Source organism: Octopus sinensis, linkage group LG4 (genome assembly GCF_006345805.1).
Source record: "Octopus sinensis linkage group LG4, ASM634580v1, whole genome shotgun sequence".
NCBI classification, from domain to species: Eukaryota; Metazoa; Mollusca; class Cephalopoda; order Octopoda; family Octopodidae; genus Octopus; species Octopus sinensis.
This window is the reverse complement of record NC_043000.1, coordinates 67,815,949-67,840,569: the sequence shown is the minus strand read 5'-3', so window position 1 is coordinate 67,840,569 and position 24,621 is coordinate 67,815,949. Positions and strand designations below refer to the sequence as shown.

Below are 24,621 nucleotides of genomic sequence, written 5' to 3'. Positions count from 1 at the left end.
TTGGTGATATAGAAATATTTACTGATTGAAAATTCCTTGAATTCTTTATTGTAAATTTTATATTCTTGAATTATTAACGAACCTTTTTACTAAAACAGTATTGTAATCTTTTCCACAATATTTTCAGTTGATGTCCATAAAATTCCATTCACTTACCTATTTCTATTGAAAGCTTACAACTTACAAGCAGAATCAATTAAATTTTACATTAAGGTAAGGCCTGTGCATAATTTTAGAGATTTTGGCAATTACACTGGTTTTTATTTCTAAAACATTAGGAATATTTGTTAGAATATACAGCCAAAACTAGTATCAAGTAATATTAGAAATATTAATGGCAGCTTGAAACAGATAGCAAATAGTTATGTTGAATTGTTAATATGTTAAAATGGCTATAGATTGTGAATTTAGAGTACTGACCACAGATTCTGTATGTTACTTGAAAAAAGGTTGTTCTAAAAATTTTTTTATTTGTATTTATTAATATCCAAATTTTCAGGCAACATGCTACCGTAGTAGAACAAAAAAAAAATTATAGACTTGTTAAGCCGATGCCAATGTTTTGTAACTGGCACCCATGCTGGTGACATGTAAAAAGTACCCACTACACTCTTGGAGTGGTTGGCATTAGGAGGAGCATTCAGCTGTAGAAACCGTGCCAAATCTGATTGGAACCTAGTGCAGCTCCCCAGCTTACCAGTTTTCAGTGAAACCATCCAACCCATGGCAGCATGAAAAATGGATGTTAAATGATGATGATGATGGCTAATAAGATAGAGTTTTATTATCAGTTTGTTTAGCTTAATTTATTCATCTTTGTTATTGAAATTTTGTGTTTGTGTTTCTTCTTTTTGGGAGGAGAACTGTAAATCTGGTTGTAAGTTTTTGATAAAATAATTGATTTAGTTTCAGTTCTTATTTGAAATAATATCATTTGATTTACATCTCTTATTTCCATGGGTAAAGTATAGATGTCATAATTTGCATTCTTTCTGATGGAAAGGGCTAAATCACCAATGGTTTCCACAAATCTGTCACAGGGTCAAATAAACTTTTGAAACTACTTTTTACTACAGACCTAGTTCTTCCTATTTGCTTTGAGATTGATCAATATACTGGAATAGTATGCCTCTATGAGGAAGAGCAATTTCCATGATATACTAATTTGCCTGTTTGATACTTTACAGTAGCTGGTGATGCATAGGAATAGAAAGATGCAGGAAATTGTTGCAAAGTTTACAAATGCATTAAATGCATGTATGTAAGGTGGACGTTAAATGATGACAATGACGATTAACTGTGTACTATTGGAATTACCACTTGTATCTTAGGGCCTGTCAGTGTATAATAATTTGATCATTGTAACCAGACCAGAATGGAGACAACCTTACAGTACAGACATCTGTAAGCACAGTGGAAGTACTATGGAAGTATAAGTGACAAATTTGCCACATATAGTTCTATCAAGCAAATTCAGTCTTGTGGAAAATTTTTAGCATCTCGAATTATTGAAATTACATAATAGTAGCTAAGGCACAAAAAGTCCAGAACCAGCTTTGAAGAACTCAGCAGAAATGCTGTCTTCAACTGGTATTTTGTTTTCAATTTGGTGAACTGCACACCATATTAAGGCATTATCTTGACATGTTCACATCTATTTAGTCAGTTTTCTGTCTTCATAGTATATTAAATGAATTGTAACTAGTTTTGTTTAGAATAGTAAAATATAGTGAGCCCAAAATTTATAATTAACTAAAGTTATGCATGTAGTGAAGACAAAAAGTATAATAATGATCGATTCTCTTAAAAAGGTAGGGGAGATAACCCTCCCATTGAGTATGAGTATTGACTAATTTTTGATAGTACAAGACATATTTTAGTCTTATTACACACTTCATTGTTTTTCTTACAGTGGAGTACTTTCTGCTCATCATTCTATAGAGATATATTGAAGTAGAGCCAGGTTGTAAATATGCAAATTAAACACTTCAACATCTGATAATATATAATATACAGTAATCCCTGCAGTTCACCTATTGCGGTTTATTATTTAAGCTAACATCGATTCCTCCGTGATGTTGTTTTGCATTTATAATAAAATAAATATATACAATTTATAAAAATAATTTTAAAAAAGTATACAGTACAGTACTATTTCTACTTTGCGGATTTTCACCTATTGCAAAGGGTTTTGGAACGTAACACATGCGATAGTCGAGGGATTGCTATAATTACAAATTATTACATGAAAATAAAATTTAGCAAAACAGTTTGTGTGTTTCTAAAGGCTACAATGATTCTATCACAATGCAAATGTTCTTCTCACTACATGTGTTCTAATCTTTGTTTCAAAGTAAATCATTTGCTTAGCATCATCACCACCACCATGAATATGTCAGATCCAGCCTCCATATTGGTGTGGGTTGCATGGTTCAGCAGAATCTGTAAAAGTGAAGCACTTCAGTGTCTGCTTTAGCATGGTTTCTATGGTTGGCTGTCCTTAATGTCAACCACTTTACAAAAAGTACTAAGTACATTTTCTTTTGTAGCTCTAGCACTATTTAAGATTGCCTTGTGTGCTGTAAGATTAAGGGCTCATGAGTGGAGGTGAACAGAAGCGAAGAAAAGAGAGAGAGAGAGAGATAATTTTAGGTAATGTGATGAGGGAGTGTAAGGAAGATGAGAGGAATAGATTAATAGCTGAGACAGGGTGGTAGTGGAGTGTAACAGTAGTAGAACAGGTACTAATTGGGGGAGTTGGCATAGCATGGAACAGGGGAAGGGAAGATATTATTGATATATATTATTCTGTTGTAATATAAACTTTGATCCCTTATAGTCTCCTCTTTTTATGGAAAGTCAGAGGCTCAGCCCTCATGGTTCAGTAAACGATTCTTCCTCAAGTTTACTTCAATTTCCTGAAATGACTCCTATAAAGGGCAACAATTCTAAAATCAAATATCCATCAAAATATTTCGGGCATGCTTTTTAACCCTTTAGCATTTCAACTGGCCATATCCAGTCAAAATATTCTTCCTGCTTTATATTCAAACTGGCCAGATCAGTCTCTCACACCTACCCTACAATGTTAGTCTAAAAAATATGCAGTCACATAATCGAAATCTCAAGGCTACAAGATAATGAATAAATAAGTGTTATGTTTGATAGAATAATTTGAATGCTAAAGGGTTAAATGTTTCATATGTTCTAAAAAACTTAATTTGAATAGTTTGTTAATGTTAATAGATAAATTTTGCTAATTTGTTGATCTAATTATGTCTGGGTATGGAGCTAGAACAAGAAGTTTTAAACATGTTGTCATCAAAAAGTTTCTCTTGCCAAAAGGCTGGTTATGTAAGGAGTATGTCAGTAGTGTAATGTTGTTGATAACCTGCTACCAGGTCAACTGATGATCGCATCTTATTTACAGACAATATATTCCCCTTCTCTAACTGATATTTACTGTGTCTGCTTTTGTTCCTATATCTAGTCATCTGTCACATTCTTTTCACACTCTAACACACTTATCTACCCACTCACTCATTCTCTCTATCACATTCAATTTGTACCTTAAGGGTTATAACCTCACCATGTATCTCCCCCTCCCCCATAGCTGGGAAACCATTTATTCACATCTTCAATAAAACATCTGTTTCTGTCACTCTGGTATACTTTCAGTACTGTACTCCACTCAGTTGAAAGGTCTTGTCTTGCAAGTACTTGGTTATCTTTCTAGTGGCAGTGCTGCAAAGAAAGCACCCAGTACACTCTGTAAAGCAGTTGGTGTTAGGAAGAGCATCCAACTGCAGAAACCATGCTAAAGCAGACATTGGAGCTCAGCACAACCTTCTGCCTTGTTGGTTCCTGTCAAACTGTTTAGCCTATGCCAACTTGGAAAAAAGAACATTAACCCTTTAGTATTTAAACTGGCCATAACCAGCCCCAATATTCAGTATATTTTATGCTAAAACCGACTATATCAAACCTCTCACATCTCTCCTACAATGTCATTCTAAAAATATACAATTGCATCATCAAAGTCATGAAGATACAAGACAATGTAGAATTAATTCCAGACAACATGAATAAATAACCGTTATATTTCAATAAGAAATTTGAATACTAAAGGGTTAAGGATGAGGATTCTGATGGTTGTGGTGGTGGTGGCGGCAGCAGCTGCGGCTGCCAGGATTACCTTATCTAATGTAGTTGTAGGGAAATTTGATGTTATTTTTAGCAGTTTGAGCAACCACACACAGGCTCACTTAGTGGTTGTGTATTGTGTAATGGTTAGAGTTAGTAGTGACTAGGGATGAGGAATAAGTCAAGTAAAAGTCAGCTTGTTATGAAAGACTATATTTAGTAAAGAAATGTAAATTGATAACAAAGTGTACATGAAGTAGATTTAAAGTAGTTAGATAGGTCAAATGGTTGTGATTATGTTGGACCATTCCACATGGAAAATACGACAATAAAGATTCTAGTATTGAAAAATGAACCTCAACCAGTGTTGTTTGTATTGATAACAATTAGATCTTGTATCTTAAAAAGAAGCATGATAAAATTCTTACAGATGGTTCAGCTAAATGACTTTTAGTTTTCCAACCTTATTCTCACAGTCATATAAAAGTAGTATTAATGATCACATACAAGAATTTATTGCTTAACCCTTTCGTTACTATATTTCTGACCAAAATACACCCCTCATGAGTTTCAATTAAATTCTAAAGTATTCATGAATCTAGGCTTGTTTCATTAAATAACTGTAACTTTTTTACTTATCAACATATTAATGTGATATTTGGAACATAATTAAAGAAAGGGTTCTTAATCAATTCTATTGCATAACTTTTGCCTCAAAGTGACTTTAATTACAGGTAAATCCAGGTAAATTGAGCAAAAGGTAAAAATATTAAAATTTTAAATTGAGCAAAAGGTAAAAATATTAAAATTTTGTTTAAACATCACCATAGAAAATGAATATTCAAATGGGTATGCAACAAAATTTTGATAAAGAAGAATTGTGCACATCACTATATCATCAGTTGAATTTAATGCACAACATGTGTACCATAAAGGTGGAATAAAGTGAAATACTGGAATCCACCGGAAGTTTGACTGAACTAAAGAAATCAGTCAAAAAATAATATACGGCCCTGGTTATGGAAGTGATAAATTCCAGACCACATCGTTCCCTAGGCCATGCTGACTAACATTATTTTCCCTGTATAATAACTAAATCCATGCAGTACTCAGTATTTGCTTCACAAATTTTCCGAAATTTGAACCCCCATTTTGTGTTTGTTTACATTTTGTGTAAGTTTGTTTCCGCATTGATCGCTTCAAACAATAACTCCCAGACCACATCATACCCTAAGCCATGCTGACTAACATTAGTTTCCCTGTATAAAAACTAAATCCACAACAGTACCCAGTATTTGCTTCACAAATTTTTCAATTCAGAATCAATGCTTGATAACATAAAACTCCAATCCATTTTCAAAGTTGAAGAAAAATCGATGCCGAAAAAAATGTGGAAAAAAATCTCCCAAAATTCAGGGAATTAAAATTACACGTTGATCGTTGTACAAAACTGTAGATGAACTGTTTACGAAGTATAATCACGTGTTTTCACGAATGTACTAAAGAGATTTGCTCTGATATTCTCATTTAAATATGAATAGGTAAATTCGGGCGGCTTTGGGCGGTTTGGTAACGAAAGGGTTAAATGGTTATTGATTATGCATTTAAGCAATATTTATTCATCTATCATCATCATCATCATTTAATGTCTGTGTTCCATGCTAGCATGGGTTGGATGGTACCACAAAAGCTGGCCAGGCCGAAGCCTGCACCAGACTTCTGTGACTGTTTTGGCAGGATTTTTATAGCTGGATGCCCTTCCTAACACTAACCACTCAGCAGAGTGGACTTAGTGCTTTTTATGTGGCACAAGCATAGGCGTGGTCAGTTTTGGCAAGGTTTTTACAGCTTCCAAACACCAACCACTTAACTGTGGACTGGGTGCTTTTAAGTGGCACCTGCACTGACAGGGTCACCAAGTACTTGCAAGACAAAAACTTTTAAGAGGGGAGAAGGCATTGGAGGAGGTGATGATGAAAAGGTTATAGTGAGACAGATACAGGTGTCTTGCTGTATAGGAAGTACAAGGTTACCTGGCCGGAGAGAGAAAGATCAGGAATGAAGACAGAAACAGGTGTGCTACTGCAAAGAAAATACACGGTTGCCCAACCTGAGGGAAGTGCAGGAGAGACAGGAGAGAGAGAGGGAGGCTGCAGGATGGTGACGGTGGCAAAATACAGGACATACTCACAAGGAACAAGGATCAGAGTATAAACGAGATGGTTAGTAAAGGAAGAGAGAGATTTAGATTGTGGCAAGTGCCAGGGTTTGAGTTTCAAATGCCATAATATAAGTGACAGAATATTGCGAAGGGAGTGCGAGTAAATGGCGAAAGAAGTGGGTATATATAGAGTTGGAGAGGCTACCGGGTAGCAATGATATAGAGGAACAGGGGTGCAAGGGCAGGATTGGGGAGTGAGAGCTGTTTATTGTTTATCCCTTTTGATTTGTCTCACTTCAGTATGAAGAAAAAGAAAACAAAAACATTCTTTTTATGATTTTTGTGAAGAAAATCAAGTTAAATAATATCTTGCTTTGTTTACTATGAAGAGAATGGATTCCTCGCGTTAAGGGACTGAGACATCTGGCAGTTTACTTGAGAGACATGTTACACCAAGTAAAAGCATGGTTGTCCTTGCATACAGGCATGTCCCCTAAAGCCCTCTTCAGCTGAGTGATCCTAATCTTCTAGGCTTGAAGATGCTGGTGCCACATAAAAAGTACTAAGTAGACACTGTAAAGTGGTTGGCATAAGGAAGGGTATCCAACCATAGAAAGCATACCAAAACAGACATGGAGCCCAGGCAGCTCTTCAATTGGTCAGCTCCTCTCAAACTGTCCAACCCATGTCAGCATGGAAAACAGATGTTAAATGATGAAATGATGGTGATGATAACGTAACCCCTTGAAATGAAATTTTATTCATATCCTCAGATCATTAAAGTGTAGGATGAAATATTGAACAGTATTTACTTGTGCATCTTTAGGTACTGAATTTGAATTTTGCCCTGGTTGACTTTACCTTTCATCTTTCTGGAGTTAATTAATGCTAGTCAAATATCAGAGTCACTATTGTCAGGTGTTCCTTTACTAAAATTTATGATTTTGAGTCTTAGAAATCAACATTTTAGAGTTTTCAAATTCCCTACAAATATTCTTTTTTTTTTTCAACAGGGCTATATATCAACATTATTAAGCAGGATGACTCGAGCAAATGGCAAATGGCAATTAAAATGTATGTTAAATGATGGAACTGGAACTCTACCTGTGGAGCTGTCTGATGAAGTAAAATAATTGTTTCTTTTTTTTTGTTTTTGTATTAACCCTTTAGCATTCAGATTATTCTATCCAATGAAATGCTTATTTATTCTTTTATTCAGCTTGTTTCAATCATTTAACTGTGGCCATGCTGGAGCACTGCCTTTAAAGGTTATTTTTTTAGTCAAAGAAATCGACCCCAAGATTTATTCTTTGTAAGCCTAGTACTTATTCTGTTGGTCTCCTTTACCGAACTGCTAAATTACAGGGATGTAAACACAACAACAGCGGTTGTCAGGTGATGGTGGTGGTGGTGGTGGGGGGGGCGGACAAACACAGGCACAAAGACACATACACACACTCATATATATATATGTATATGATGAGCTTCTTTCAGTTTCTGTCTACCAAATCCACTCACAAGGCTTTGTTTGCCCAAGGTTATTGTAGAAAACACTTGTCCAAAGTGTCATGCAGAGGGACTGAACCCAGAATCATGTGGTTGGGAGGCAAGCTTCTTACCATACAGCCACACCTAATTAATCATGCATTATCTTGTAGCTTTGGGATTTTGACGATGTGATTGCTTATTTTAAAAATAACATTCTACATCTTGCTGACAAAACACTGACTCGAAAAATGACCAGCTAAGCGAATTTAACTTACAACCTGTCATTCATATTCATTTTTTAAGCATTGATTCGTAACCCTAAATCCCGTTTCTCTATTATTTGTTTCGCCATCTTGTATGCATGGCTTCCTGTCTGTCATGCATTTTAAATTCCTCCTTTAATTTCAGTGTCATCCCGTTGTTATTCCATCCCCAGAATTCACTACAATATTCTCCCTCTCTCCTATTTATATTATGTTTTAATCGAACCCCGAAGTTTCTAGATGTTCAGTATTTCTGTCGCAGAAAATTCCCTACGTATTAACTTAAAACCTGTTGTTCAAAGATACCCTAAATCCCTACGAAATATTTCTCTCTCTCTTATTATATTACATTCTTCTCGAACCCCGAAGTTTCTAGATGTTCAGTAATTTCTGTCGCAGAAAATTCCTACGTATTAACTTAAAACCTGTTGTTCAAAGATACCCTAATTCCCTACGAAATATTTTCTCTCTCTCTTATTTATATTACATTCTTCTCGAACCCCGAAGTTTCTAGATGTTCAGTAATTCTGTCGCGCAGAAAATTCCCTACGTATTAACTTAAAACCTGTTGTTCAAAGATACCCTAAATTCCCTACGAAATATTTTCTCTCTCTCTTATTTATATTACATTCTTCTCGAACCCCGAAGTTTCTAGATGTTCAGTTCAGTAATCTCTGTCGCAGAAAATTCCCTACGTATTAACTTAAAACCTGTTGTTCAAAGATACCCTAAATTCCCTACGAAATATTTTCTCTCTCTCTTATTTATATTACATTCTTCTCGAACCCCGAAGTTTCTAGATGTTCAGTAATTTCTGTCGCAGAAAATTCCCTACGTATTAACTTAAAACCTGTTGTTCAAAGATACCCTAAATTCCCTACGAAATATTTTCTCTCTCTCTTATTTATATTACATTCCTCTCGAACCCCGAAGTTTCTAGATGTTCAGTAATTTCTGTCGCAGAAAATTCCTACGTATTAACTTAAAACCTGTTGTTCAAAGATACCCTAAATTCCCTACGAAATATTTTCTCTCTCTCTTATTTATATTACATTCTTCTCGAACCCCGAAGTTTCTAGATGTTCAGTAATTTCTGTCGCAGAAAATTCCCTACGTATTAACTTAAAACCTGTTGTTCAAAGATACCCTAAATTCCCTACGAAATATTTTCTCTCTCTCTTATTTTATTACATTCTTCTCGAACCCCGAAGTTTCTAGATGTTCAGTAATTTCTGTCGCAGAAAATTCCCTACGTATTAACTAAAACCTGTTGTTCAAAGATACCCTAAATTCCCTACGAAATATTTTCTCTCTCTCTCTTATTTATATTACATTCTTCTCGAACCCCGAAGTTTCTAGATGTTCAGTAATTTCTGTTGCAGAAAATTCCTTACGAATTAAACATGTTGTCCCTTAGCTCTCTCTCTCTCTTCCTTCCCCCCTCTCTCTTTCCTCATGCTTCCACCTGATAATCCCCCCCCCCCAATCCCTAACCCTTTATAAAGCAGTGTTCGATTTATCTCGTCCTTCTTCTCGATTCTACATCTTGCTGACAAAACACTGACTCGAAAAATGACCAGCTAAGCGAATTTAACTTACAACCTGTCATTCATATTCATTTTTTAAGCGTTGATTCGTAACCCTAAATCCCGTTTCTCTATTATTTGTTTCGCCATCTTGTATGCATGGCTTCCTGTCTGTCATGCATTTTAAATTCCTCCTTTAATTTCAGTGTCATCCCGTTGTTATTCCATCCCCAGAATTCACTACAATATTCTCCCTCTCTCCTATTTATATTATGTTTTAATCGAACCCCGAAGTTTCTAGATGTTCAGTAATTTCTGTCGCAGAAAATTCCCTACGTATTAACTTAAAACCTGTTGTTCAAAGATACCCTAAATTCCCTACGAAATATTTTCTCTCTCTCTTATTTATATTACATTCTTCTCGAACCCCGAAGTTTCTAGATGTTCAGTAATTTCTGTTGCAGAAAATTCCTTACGAATTAAACATGTTGTCCCTTAGCTCTCTCTCTCTCTCTTTCCTCATGCTTCCACCTGATAATCCCCCCCCCCAATCCCTAACCCTTTATAAAGCAGTGTTCGATTTATCTCGTCCTTCTTCTCGATTCTACATCTTGCTGACAAAACACTGACTCGAAAAATGACCAGCTAAGCGAATTTAACTTACAACCTGTCATTCATATTCATTTTTTAAGCGTTGATTCGTAACCCTAAATCCCGTTTCTCTATTATTTGTTTCGCCATCTTGTATGCATGGCTTCCTGTCTGTCATGCATTTTAAATTCCTCCTTTAATTTCAGTGTCATCCCGTTGTTATTCCATCCCCAGAATTCACTACAATATTCTCCCTCTCTCCTATTTATATTATGTTTTAATCGAACCCCGAAGTTTCTAGATGTTCAGTAATTTCTGTCGCAGAAAATTCCCTACGTATTAACTTAAAACCTGTTGTTCAAAGATACCCTAAATTCCCTACGAAATATTTTCTCTCTCTCTTATTTATATTACATTCTTCTCGAACCCCGAAGTTTCTAGATGTTCAGTAATTTCTGTCGCAGAAAATTCCCTACGTATTAACTTAAAACCTGTTGTTCAAAGATACCCTAAATTCCCTACGAAATTTTTCTCTCTCTCTTATTTATATTACTTCTTCTCGAACCCCGAAGTTTCTAGATGTTCAGTAATTTCTGTTGCAGAAAATTCCTTACGAATTAAACATGTTGTCCCTTAGCTCTCTCTCTCTCTCTTTCCTCATGCTTCCACCTGATAATCCCCCCCCCCAATCCCTAACCCTTTATAAAGCAGTGTTCGATTTATCTCGTCCTTCTTCTCGATTCTACATCTTGCTGACAAAACACTGACTCGAAAAATGACCAGCTAAGCGAATTTAACTTACAACCTGTCATTCATATTCATTTTTTAAGCGTTGATTCGTAACCCTAAATCCCGTTTCTCTATTATTTGTTTCGCCATCTTGTATGCATGGCTTCCTGTCTGTCATGCATTTTAAATTCCTCCTTTAATTTCAGTGTCATCCCGTTGTTATTCCATCCCCAGAATTCACTACAATATTCTCCTCTCTCCTATTTATATTATGTTTTAATCGAACCCCGAAGTTTCTAGATGTTCAGTAATTTCTGTCGCAGAAAATTCCCTACGTATTAACTTAAAACCTGTTGTTCAAAGATACCCTAAATTCCCTACGAAATATTTTCTCTCTCTCTTATTTATATTACATTCTTCTCGAACCCCGAAGTTTCTAGATGTTCAGTAATTTCTGTGCAGAAAATTCCTTACGAATTAAACATGTTGTCCCTTAGCTCTCTCTCTCTCTCTTTCCTCATGCTTCCACCTGATAATCCCCCCCCCCAATCCCTAACCCTTTATAAAGCAGTGTTCGATTTATCTCGTCCTTCTTCTCGATTCTACATCTTGCTGACAAAACACTGACTCGAAAAATGACCAGCTAAGCGAATTTAACTACAACCTGTCATTCATATTCATTTTTTAAGCGTTGATTCGTAACCCTAAATCCCGTTCTCTATTATTTGTTTCGCCATCTTGTATGCATGGCTTCCTGTCTGTCATGCATTTTAAATTCCTCCTTTAATTTCAGTGTCATCCCGTTGTTATTCCATCCCCAGAATTCACTACAATATTCTCCTCTCTCCTATTTATATTATGTTTTAATCGAACCCCGAAGTTTCTAGATGTTCAGTAATTTCTGTCGCAGAAAATTCCCTACGTATTAACTTAAAACCTGTTGTTCAAAGATACCCTAAATTCCCTACGAAATATTTTCTCTCTCTCTTTTTATATTACATTCTTCTCGAACCCCGAAGTTTCTAGATGTTCAGTAATTTCTGTCGCAGAAAATTCCCTACGTATTAACTTAAAACCTGTTGTTCAAAGATACCCTAAATTCCCTACGAAATATTTTCTCTCTCTCTTATTTTATTACATTCTTCTCGAACCCCGAAGTTTCTAGATGTTCAGTAATTTCTGTCGCAGAAAATTCCCTACGTATTACTTAAAACCTGTTGTTCAAAGATACCCTAAATTCCCTACGAAATATTTTCTCTCTCTCTTATTTATATTACATTCTTCTCGAACCCCGAAGTTTCTAGATGTTCAGTAATTTCTGTCGCAGAAAATTCCCTACGTATTAACTTAAAACCTGTTGTTCAAAGATACCCTAAATTCCCTACGAAATATTTTCTCTCTCTTATTTATATTACATTCTTCTCGAACCCCGAAGTTTCTAGATGTTCAGTAATTTCTGTCGCAGAAAATTCCCTACGTATTAACTTAAAACCTGTTGTTCAAAGATACCCTAATTCCCTACGAAATATTTTCTCTCTCTCTTATTTATATTACATTCCTCTCGAACCCCGAAGTTTCTAGATGTTCAGTAATTTCTGTCGCAGAAAATTCCCTACGTATTAACTTAAAACCTGTTGTTCAAAGATACCCTAAATTCCCTACGAAATATTTTCTCTCTCTCTATTTATATTACATTCTTCTCGAACCCCGAAGTTTCTAGATGTTCAGTAATTTCTGTCGCAGAAAATTCCCTACGTATTAACTTAAAACCGTTGTTCAAAGATACCCTAAATTCCCTACAAATATTTTCTCTCTCTCTTATTTATATTACTTCTTCTCGAACCCCGAAGTTTCTAGATGTTCAGTAATTTCTGTCGCAGAAAATTCCCTACGTATTAACTTAAAACCTGTTGTTCAAAGATACCCTAAATTCCCTACGAAATATTTTCTCTCTCTCTCTTATTTTATTACATTCTTCTCGAACCCCGAAGTTTCTAGATGTTCAGTAATTTCTGTTGCAGAAAATTCCTTACGAATTAAACATGTTGTCCCTTAGCTCTCTCTCTCTCTCTTCCTTCATGCTTCCACCTGATAATCCCCCCCCCCAATCCCTAACCCTTTATAAAGCAGTGTTCGATTTATCTCGTCCTTCTTCTCGATTCTACATCTTGCTGACAAAACACTGACTCGAAAAATGACCAGCTAAGCGAATTTAACTTACAACCTGTCATTCATATTCATTTTTTAAGCGTTGATTCGTAACCCTAAATCCCGTTTCTCTATTATTTGTTTCGCCATCTTGTATGCATGGCTTCCTGTCTGTCATGCATTTTAAATTCCTCCTTTAATTTCAGTGTCATCCCGTTGTTATTCCATCCCCAGAATTCACTACAATATTCTCCCTCTCTCCTATTTATATTATGTTTTAATCGAACCCCGAAGTTTCTAGATGTTCAGTAATTTCTGTCGCAGAAAATTCCCTACGTATTAACTTAAAACCTGTTGTTCAAAGATACCCTAAATTCCTACGAAATATTTTCTCTCTCTCTTATTTATATTACATTCTTCTCGAACCCCGAAGTTTCTAGATGTTCAGTAATTCTGTCGCAGAAAATTCCCTACGTATTAACTTAAAACCTGTTGTTCAAAGATACCCTAAATTCCCTACGAAATATTTTCTCTCTCTCTTATTTATATTACATTCTTCTCGAACCCCGAAGTTTCTAGATGTTCAGTAATTTCTGTCGCAGAAAATTCCCTACGTATTAACTTAAAACCTGTTGTTCAAAGATACCCAAATTCCCTACGAAATATTTTCTCTCTCTCTTATTTATATTACATTCTTCTCGAACCCCGAAGTTGCTAGATGTTCAGTAATTTCTGTCGCAGAAAATTCCCTACGTATTAACTTAAAACCTGTTGTTCAAAGATACCCTAATTCCCTACGAAATATTTTCTCTCTCTCTTATTTATATTACATTCTTCTCGACCCCGAAGTTTCTAGATGTTCAGTAATTTCTGTCGCAGAAAATTCCCTACGTATTAACTTAAAACCTGTTGTTCAAAGATACCCTAAATTCCCTACGAATATTTTCTCTCTCTCTTATTTATATTACATTCCTCTCGAACCCCGAAGTTTCTAGATGTTCAGTAATTTCTGTCGCAGAAAATTCCCTACGTATTAACTTAAAACCTGTTGTTCAAAGATACCCTAAATTCCCTACGAAATATTTTCTCTCTCTCTTATTTATATTACATTCTTCTCGAACCCCGAAGTTTCTAGATGTTCAGTAATTTCTGTCGCAGAAAATTCCCTACGTATTAACTTAAAACCTGTTGTTCAAAGATACCCTAAATTCCCTACGAAATATTTTCTCTCTCTCTTATTTATATTACATTCTTCTCGAACCCCGAAGTTTCTAGATGTTCAGTAATTTCTGTCGCAGAAAATTCCCTACGTATTAACTTAAAACCTGTTGTTCAAAGATACCCTAAATTCCCTACGAAATATTTTCTCTCTCTCTTATTTATATTACATTCTTCTCGAACCCCGAAGTTTCTAGATGTTCAGTAATTTCTGTTGCAGAAAATTCCTTACGAATTAAACATGTTGTCCCTTAGCTCTCTCTCTCTCTTCCTTCCTTCTTCCCCCCTCTCTCTTTCCTCATGCTTCCACCTGATAATCCCCCCCCCCAATCCCTAACCCTTTATAAAGCAGTGTTCGATTTATCTCGTCCTTCTTCTCGATTCTACATCTTGCTGACAAAACACTGACTCGAAAAATGACCAGCTAAGCGAATTTAACTTACAACCTGTCATTCATATTCATTTTTTAAGCGTTGATTCGTAACCCTAAATCCCGTTTCTCTATTATTTGTTTCGCCATCTTGTATGCATGGCTTCCTGTCTGTCATGCATTTTAAATTCCTCCTTTAATTTCAGTGTCATCCCGTTGTTATTCCATCCCCAGAATTCACTACAATATTCTCCCTCTCTCCTATTTATATTATGTTTTAATCGAACCCCGAAGTTTCTAGATGTTCAGTAATTTCTGTCGCAGAAAATTCCCTACGTATTAACTTAAAACCTGTTGTTCAAAGATACCCTAAATTCCCTACGAATATTTTCTCTCTCTCTTATTTATATTACATTCTTCTCGAACCCCGAAGTTTCTAGATGTTCAGTAATTTCTGTCGCAGAAAATTCCCTACGTATTAACTTAAAACCTGTTGTTCAAAGATACCCTAAATTCCCTACGAAATATTTTCTCTCTCTCTTATTTATATTACATTCTTCTCGAACCCCGAAGTTTCTAGATGTTCAGTAATTTCTGTTGCAGAAAATTCCTTACGAATTAAACATGTTGTCCCTTAGCTCTCTCTCTCTCTCTTCCTTCCCCCCTCTCTCTTTCCTCATGCTTCCACCTGATAATCCCCCCCCCCAATCCCTAACCCTTTATAAAGCAGTGTTCGATTTATCTCGTCCTTCTTCTCGATTCTACATCTTGCTGACAAAACACTGACTCGAAAAATGACCAGCTAAGCGAATTAACTTACAACCTGTCATTCATATTCATTTTTTAAGCGTTGATTCGTAACCCTAAATCCCGTTTCTCTATTATTTGTTTCGCCATCTTGTATGCATGGCTTCCTGTCTGTCATGCATTTTAAATTCCTCCTTTAATTTCAGTGTCATCCCGTTGTTATTCCATCCCCAGAATTCACTACAATATTCTCCCTCTCTCCTATTTATATTATGTTTTAATCGAACCCCGAAGTTTCTAGATGTTCAGTAATTTCTGTCGCAGAAAATTCCCTACGTATTAACTTAAAACCTGTTGTTCCCTGGAGGTGACCCCGCCCTCCCACCCGTCCACCAGAACCGGAAGTTTCTGTTTTCTATCTTTCAGGTGACCCCGCCCTCCCACCCCTCTACCAGAACCGGAAGTTTCTGTTTTCTATCTTTCTTGACCCCCCCCCCGCACCCCTATGTAGGGTTTATTGTGATCATATAGCGCAAAAACTTTGAAATTTATGCAGGTTGTAGTCTAGAGTCTCAGTATGATATCTGGCAAATGCAAGCTTTCTTTTCAGGTACAGAACACTGCGGCCCCTCATCCCAGGGTCTCAGAGGCCCACACCTCCCACACCCTCAGGGTAGGCACCCTCAACGTTGGCACATTGAAAGGTAGGTCTGGCGAGATAGTCGAGATGCTTGAACGGAGACGTGTTGATGTATGTTGTATGCAAGAAATAAGGTGGAGAGGAGGATCTGCTAGGGTCCTCACAGGCAAGGGACACAGGTACAAGATTTTCTGGGCAGGGAACACTGACGGGGTTGGTGGCGTGGGTATAATTATCGCTGAGAAATGGATAGATAGAGTAATTGAGGTAATCAGAGTAAGTGACAGAATACTTAAGATTAGAATAGTGCTTCATAATAGATTAGCAACCATTATATCGGCCTATGCCCCTCAGCCAGGGCTACCCGATGGACAGAAAGACAGTTTCTATGACACCCTACTGCAGACCACCTCACCGACGAACGACAGGGACCTTCTCTTTGTGGCTGGTGATTTCAATGGGCATGTTGGACGACATGCTGGGGGCTTCCATGGCGTACATGGAGGCTACGGTTATGGTTCCCGCAACGAGGAGGGAACCAGGCTGCTGGAGTTCTGCGATGCGAATAGTCTTATGGTCTGCAACACTAACTTCAGGAAACCAACAAGCCACCTGGTCACCTACCGATCGGGCCGGCATACTAGCCAAATCGACTACATCCTTGCCAGAAAAAGGGAAAGATGGCTGCTTAAAAATGCCAAAACCTTCCCAGGCGAAGAATGCACCCCACAACATAGACTGGTAGTTAGTGACTTTAGGATCAGGACTAAGAGGGCGACTAGAAGACGACCAACATGGAGAAGAAGGGTCTGGAAGCTTAAAGCCCCTGCGAATGGACAGAGATTTAGAGATATGTTACTTGAAGCCTTTGACGAAGTGGAAGGGGGTATAGCTACACATGGGGTAGAAGACAACTGGACGTTTCTGAGGGACAACCTGCTGAAAGCCGCTGACCAGATCTGTGGCTGGTGCAAAGTCCCCTTAAGACCCAAAATAACGTGGTGGTGGAACAATATTGTTGACAGGGCTATTAGACAAAAGAAACAGGCTTGGAAGGCCTGGAAGAACGGTGGTAGCAGGGAAGGGTATCAGACTGCCAGAAGGGAAGCTAGGAGACAGGTCTATCTAGCCAGAGGGGAAGCAGATAAGAGAAAATTTGCCAATGTCCTGCGCCGTGAGGATGAAAGACTTGAGGTATTTCGTGTTGCAAGACAGTGTGTGAGAGAGAATCGTGATGTGGTAGGAGAGAAATGTGTTCGCATGGAGGATGGTTCACTTGCGCTAAATGAGGATGCAAAGAGAGAAGCTTGGAGACGCCACTATGAAAGGTTACTGAATGAGGAAAATGAATGGGATAAAGAGAGTCTGCCGAATGTTGACCCTACAGAGGGACCAGCTATCCGAGTTGATAGTTCCGTGGTAGCTAAGGCAATTAGAAGCATGAAGACAGGGAAAGCCCCAGGCCCATCAGGAATTACTGCAGAGATGCTCAAAATATCTGGCAGTGTCGGCTATAACCTAGTCACCCGTATAGTCAACCAGGTGATACACGAAGGAGTCATACCCAATGACTGGTGCAGCAGCATACTAGTCAACTGCTACAAAGGTAAAGGTGATGCCCTAGATACAAATAATTACAGAGGTATCAAGCTGTTGGATCAAGTAATGAAGGTTACGGAGAGGGTCATAGCCCAACTAATTAGAGAGAGAGTTAGTTTAGATGAGATGCAGTTTGGGTTCGTGCCAGGAAAAAGTACCACTGATGCTATATTCCTGGTAAGGCAGCTGCAGGAGAAATACCTAGCCAAAGATAAGCCCCTGTACCTAGCTTTCGTTGACATGGAGAAAGCTTTTGATAGGGTCCCCCGATCCCTTATCTGGTGGTCAATGAGGAAACTAGGGATAGATGAATGGCTGGTGAGGACTGTGCAAGCCATGTACAGAGATGCCGTAAGTAAGGTTAGGGTTGGCAACATGTACACAGAAGAATTCAAAGTAGAGGTTGGGGTCCACCAGGGTTCAGTACTCAGCCCCCTCCTATTTATCATAGTACTCCAGGCAATTACGGAGGAATTCAAGACAGGCTGTCCCTGGGAGCTCCTCTACGCTGACGACCTTGCTCTTATTGCTGAGTCACTATCAGAACTGGAGGAGAAGTTCCAGGTGTGGAAGGAGGGTTTAGAATCAAGGGGCCTTAGAGTCAACCTAGCTAAAACCAAAGTACTAATAAGTAGAAAGGTAGACAATCCACAAATATCTTCAGGAAGATGGCCCTGCTCGATCTGTAGAAAAGGTGTAGGTAGAAACTCTATAAGATGTACCCAGTGTAAGCTATGGACACATAAGAGGTGCAGCAATGTCAAAGGTAGGCTAACTGGGAAGATGGTTTTTGTATGTGGCAGATGCTCGGGAGCATTAACCTCCGAAAATCTGCAGAAAACAACTTCCGTCACTTTCCAGGGGGAAAAACTAGAAGTAGTTGATAGCTTCCGTTATCTAGGTGACCAAGTCAGTAGTGGGGGTGGGTGCGCTGAAAGTGTAACTGCTAGAATAAGAATAGCCTGGGCAAAGTTTAGGGAGCTCTTACCTCTGCTGGTGACTAAAGGCCTCTCGCTCAGAGTAAAAGGCAGACTGTATGATGCGTGTGTACGAACAGCCATGCTACATGGCAGCGAAACATGGGCTGTGACTGCTGAGGACATGCGTAAGCTCGTGAGGAATGAAGCCAGTATGCTCCGATGGATGTGTAATGTCAGTGTACATACTCGACAGAGCGTTAGCACCTTGAGAGAAATGTTGTACCTAAGAAGCATCAGTTGTGGTGTGCAAGAGAGACGATTGCGCTGGTATGGTCATGTGGCGAGAATGGATGAAGATAGGTGTGTGAGAAAGTGCCAATCCCTAGCAGTTGAGGGAACCCGTGGAAGAGGTAGACCCAGGAAAACCTGGGACGAGGTGGTGAAGCACGACCTTCGAACTTTAGGCCTCACTGAGGAAATGACCAGAGACCGAGACCTTTGGAAATATTCTGTACGTGAGAAGACCAGGCAGGACAAGTGAGCCCAGCCCACTTATGAATGCCTTTCCTCCCTTGGACACAAAGACCGGTTGAGGCAAGCGAAGTCGATATAGAACCTCATCCGACGACAGACACCCATCCCACCCCCCATGCTTGCGAAGACATGTTGGGGCAAGCGAAATCGAAATCGAAATCGAAACCGAATTGAACCAGCCAGGATCCCTGGCCTGGTGGTACGTAAAAAGCACTATCCGACTCGGGGCCGTGGCACGTAAAATACTCCAATGCGACCGTACGACAGGCACCCATGCCAACCCCCTTTGCTTGTGAAGATATGTTGGGGCAAGCGAAATCGAAATCGAATTGAACCAGCCAGGATCCCTGGTCTGGTGGTACGTAAAGCTCTATCCGACTCGTGGCCGTGGCACGTAAAATACTCCAATGCGACCGTACGACAGGCACCCTTGCCAACCCCCTTTGCTTGTGAAGACATGTTGGGGCAAGCGAAATCGAAATCGAATTGAACCAGCCAGTATCCCTGGTCTGGTGGTACGTAAAGCACTATCCGACTCGTGGCCGTGGCACGTAAAATACTCCAATGCGACCGTACGACAGGCACCCTTGCCAACCCCCTTTGCTTGTGAAGACATGTTGGGGCAAGCGAAATCGAAATCGAAATCGAATTGAACCAGCCAGGATCCCTGGTCTGGTGGTACGTAAAAAGCACTATCCGACTCGTGGCCGATGCCAGCACCGCCTCGACTGGCTTCCGTGCCGGTGGCACATAAAATACACCAATCTGACCGTGGCCGTTGCCAGCCCCGCCTGGCACCTGTGCAGGTGGCACGTAAAAAGCATCCACTACACTCACGGAGTGGTTGGCGTTAGGAAGGGCATCCAGCTGTAGAAACATTGCCAAATTAGACTGGAGCCTGGTGCAGCCTTCTGGCTTCCCAGAACCCCGGTCGAACCGTCCAACCCATGCTAGCATGGAGAACGGACGTTAAACGACGATGATGATGATGATGATTGTCAGGAAGGTGTGAGAAGCTGGCCAGTTTGAACATAGAGCAGATAGAATATTTGGGCTGGGTATGGCTGGTTTAAATGCTGAAGGGTTAAAGAATTTTCTTTGTTGCTTTTACTTCATGGATGTTGAAAACTGTGTTGCATTTATTATTTTATAAATATTGGCAAGAATAGGATTTAAAAAAACATTTAAATGCTTCCATTGATCATGTAGCAAAGTGCTGAGTACTTTTCTACTGTTTAATCACTCAAACAAAACCTGATAGTGTTACTCACTAAGTGTTTACATGTTTGAGCCAACAAGGAAGCCTCTACATTGTTGTTTGGCTGGAAAGAAATAGCATCTAAACCACCCTCAAATCAAACTTTTGTTTTAAAAAGATAAGGGCACACTGAATATTGTAGTGTTTGATATAGCAGATAGATCACAATTTCCCCAATCAAGATTAACCTGGGGCTAAACAACAATCATAACAACAAGGTTTGAGTTCATGTCTTTTTAGTGTGTAGTCCTACACTCTAATATCATAGGTAGTTTGCTTTTGTATTGCAGTATTAGGTATATCATACATACCTAGGTTTTACTATTTTACTGATGCTGTGATGAGTGGCAAAAATGGAAATGAATGTATCTGATTTATGAATGCCTAAAAAAATATATCTAGACAATGGGATTTTATCTGCTTTATAGAAGACTTCATCTTCTGTATATCATATGTATAAAATTCAATGTATAAAAATAGTTATTTTCTTTTGTTAATAAACTCTTTCCCAAAAACCCACTAATCTACCAAAAGAAATAACATAGAAATAAACTTTAGCTGCAGGCTTACAAAGAAAAAACCTGGGGTTGATTTGCTTGACTAAAGGCGGTGCTCCAGCATGGCTACAGTCAAATGACTGAAACAAGTAAAAAGAGTAAAAAGAGGGAAAGGGTCGTGCTTGAAATTTATCATTAACAATACTTTCTAAACTTAGATCAATAGATTTCAGTTACATCTCATCTGATTTTTTTTTATATGCAACTCTTCTTAAAATTATTTTTAATTTTTGGTCTTTATTTTTGAATGAAAATTATTGTTATAAGGTATTATTCAAAGATTACTGTTTGATTTCAGCTACTTACTGAATTCATTGGGTTTACAGTTGAAGAATCAGTTGTAAGTAACAACATTATATTTCTCATTCATTTTGAATTCTTTTACTTATTCTTTTAAAACTTTCTTCATACCATACCTACAGCATCAGCTACCAAAGGGTGATACTCAACTTCTCTTTTTCCTATCTTGTTTCACTCATTTTGAGATAAAGTTTTTAAAAATCTGTTTTGATGGTTAAAGAAAAAAAGAGAAACTCTCAGTGCAGATGTGATTGTATGTTTGTGAAAGTTTTCCTGTTGCCATTGTGTGCATAAAGTGCTTGTGATTGTGAATATTTATGATTTGTGTGATTTTGGAAAGGAAACTTGTTTGTTCCTAACTGTTTTTACCTGTTTATGCCTGACATCTGTGTTGATGTCATGCTGTTTCAATGATGGACAGATATGATAATCGAACAATCCTTAATATTGAAGATTTCAGAGTCCATGTCATGGTGAACATCTGAGAAGTCTCAGATTGGTCATTGGTGTTGGATGTCACCATTACCAATACTTTCTCTTATAGCCTTATCCCAGAAGCTGCTATTCACTCATTGGGTACTGCAACAAGGGCCAAGAAAAGCAAGTGGATCAAGTATGCTTCCTTGCAAGGTACATATTTTTGAACCAGTGGTAATGGAAATAACTAGTGTTGTTGGTAAATTTGGTAGATTGATGAAATTTTTTAATGAATGCCATCGACCCAAAGATAGCTGAAGTGGCAGATGAAGCAGCTTCCTACTTAATGGTTGTAGCAGTGAATTGGTTTGGTAATTGTTCACTTTGAGTTTGCTGCAGGATTGAGAGGAAAGATAAAGTCAAAGATTATTAGAGATTCACCAGCTGGAACTAATTTTATATTGATGTAAGATTTTCTGACAATTAATTCAATCTGGCTCAAAGATACATGTGAATATGTCTATATCCTATAACTTGTAAAATTCTAACAATCATTCAGCTATTTTTACTGTATTATTAGGAAAGGTGAGGTGTGGGCTGAGTTGCACTGAACTTGAATGAGAGGGGTAAGGTAGGAGTTAAGTTAAAGAATCAAAATTGAGAAATTTCCAAGCTGTGGGTAGGGCTTGGTAAAATATAACAATATATTATGATGGACGTTGCATATATCATCATCATCATCATCATCATCATCATCCTTTAATGTTTGCTTTCCATGCTAGCATGGGTTGGATGATTTTATCAGAGCTGGCAAGTAGAAGAGCTGCACCAGGTTCCAGTCTAATCAGATTTAGCTTGGTTTCTATAACTGGATGCCTTTCTTAACACCAATCACTTTACAGTGTGTGCTGGGTGCTTTTAATGTGGCACCAGCATGAGTGCTTTTACATGGCACTGGCAGAAGTGCTTATTATGTAGAGTTGGCATAGGACTCTTGCAAGCCAATCTTCTTCATCAGGGTTCGTTGGGTGGTGGCATTAACACTTCTGTTGTGGAGGACAGGTCTTTTTGAGTACTGCAAAGTGCCAGATATCTCGGTTCTTTGTCATCTCCTCCATAAGGTTCAGTGTCCTGAGATCATCCTTTAGTGCTTCATCCCATGTCTTCTTGGGTCTCCCTCTTCTACAAGTTCCATCCACTTTGAGTGAACGGCACTTCTTTATGGTGCTGTCACATCCATCTGTATCACATGACCAAACCAGTACAGTCTTTCTTGCACACTGCATCTAATTCCTCTTATGCTTAATTTTTCTCTCAACACACTTGCATTCTGTTGCACATGTACATTTACACGTTGCACATCCAGTGGAACATACTAGCTGTATTCCTCTCTAGCCTTCACATGTTCTCTGCATTCAGGGCCTGCATCTCACTACCGTCTAGAATTGCTGTTTGTATACATGCATATGTAAATACATAGATACCTACATATATAGGCACACCAATACATATACATGTATGTAACTTTTAGAACGCTAAGGAAGGAAAAGGGAGGTGGGTGTGAGGAAAACGTAACTTTAAGGACAGAAAGGGTTATTAAGATGACAACTGTTATTCATATGCATTGTTTCTGTTGTCCATCACAAAGAAACACACACACACACAATGAGAAGGTAAAGTTTTCTCTGGATGGTCTTATATAAATTACGTTTGTAAGCAAGTTATCTTTTTGATCTATATAATAGCAGCTATACATCTTGTGTAAGCCACTTTAAGATTGCTTTCATAATTTTTTTATGAGATATAATGTATTTACTTATGTGGACTGTTTCTATCACTTATTTGGCAGTTTAATATGAATCAAAAGTTAGGTACATATGCTTCAGTACATATGCTTTTGTTAGTATGAAAAGACAGCATAGAGTAGTAGCTATTTTGCTGTTTATTGTAGGTTGATACTGCAATAATAAAGTAGTATTTGTTGGATCCTAGAAGTCTGGATACTGTAATTATCTATTTTTCATAGATGAAATCAGACAGTGACATATTGCATTGCTGAGAACTGTATGGAGAGATAATAGAAGTTTGCATTTCAGTCTCATAGAACAAATCGTTCTTGAGGCTTGTTGTGTGGATGAGGAGAGTAAAAGAAGGTAATGAAGAGGTGCAATGAGTACACATTACAGTCTTTGTGAACTATTACTTTTGAGAATAAGAAAAATAAAATGGATGCCCTTATTACATTACGAGGTGAGCTGGCTTAGTATCTGCTTATGATTAAATATGTTAAGGCAGTGGAAGAGGCAGTAGATGACCCTGATGAAGAAAGACTAAAAGATTCATCTAGAAAATCTGACGGTTATTTTTAATCCGATGTCAATATATTATGAATTAGTGTTGAGGAGCAAATTCTTGGGGCTTTTTATTATCAGAAGTTGAAATAGGTGATTTATCTTGGCTGAAGAAGAAAGGTCATAAATAGAATTATGCATTAAAAAGACTGCTAAGCTTAGACCTATCATGCACACACATGAGGTTTATATCATCAAATGATATTATTATTATGCAAAGCTGCACTATAATGTTAAACATTTCCCCTTGTCATAAGGCAATAAAAATAATGAAAGCCCCAAAAGCTGTAGCTTTTTCAAGGTTAGTGTCTATTGGCATTTATAGGTTTACTAAAGTTCAAAAGGTTAAAGTCAGTATGATAAATACTAAAAGTACAATTAGTAAGAGGAAGCACAAAATATTGCCTGATATCCTCAATAAATAAGAAATAAGGAAGTAGGAACTGTATATTCAATGTAATGTGTTTGTTAAAGATACAATATTTAACAGAATGACAGAAAACCCCAAAATTTTTGAAGCGATAGATGCACAATAGTTGTTATTTAAGCCCTGGTGAGTCCTTATCTTATGGTGGAAAGCATTTCAGTCAAGATCCTTGTGACTCTTTTCCAGGCTATATGTACATAATCATCCAATGTCTCCAAACTTCTTTGAGGTGGT

At 37.9% G+C, this 24,621-nt stretch overlaps 1 protein-coding gene across 6 annotated transcripts in view; it reads left to right on the top strand.

Moving 5' to 3' along the window:
* Nucleotides 1–24,621, top strand: part of LOC115210355 (recQ-mediated genome instability protein 1) — a 59,282-nt gene that overhangs the window by 28,866 nt on the left and 5,795 nt on the right. For all 6 annotated transcript variants that reach the window (XM_029778906.2, XM_036502106.1, XM_029778905.2 and 3 more), the window contains 3 exons: nt 128–213; nt 7,318–7,428; nt 21,191–21,232. In XM_029778906.2, coding sequence (XP_029634766.1) covers nt 128–213; nt 7,318–7,428; nt 21,191–21,232 — 239 coding nt within the window. The remainder of the gene's footprint in view (nt 1–127; nt 214–7,317; nt 7,429–21,190; nt 21,233–24,621) is intronic.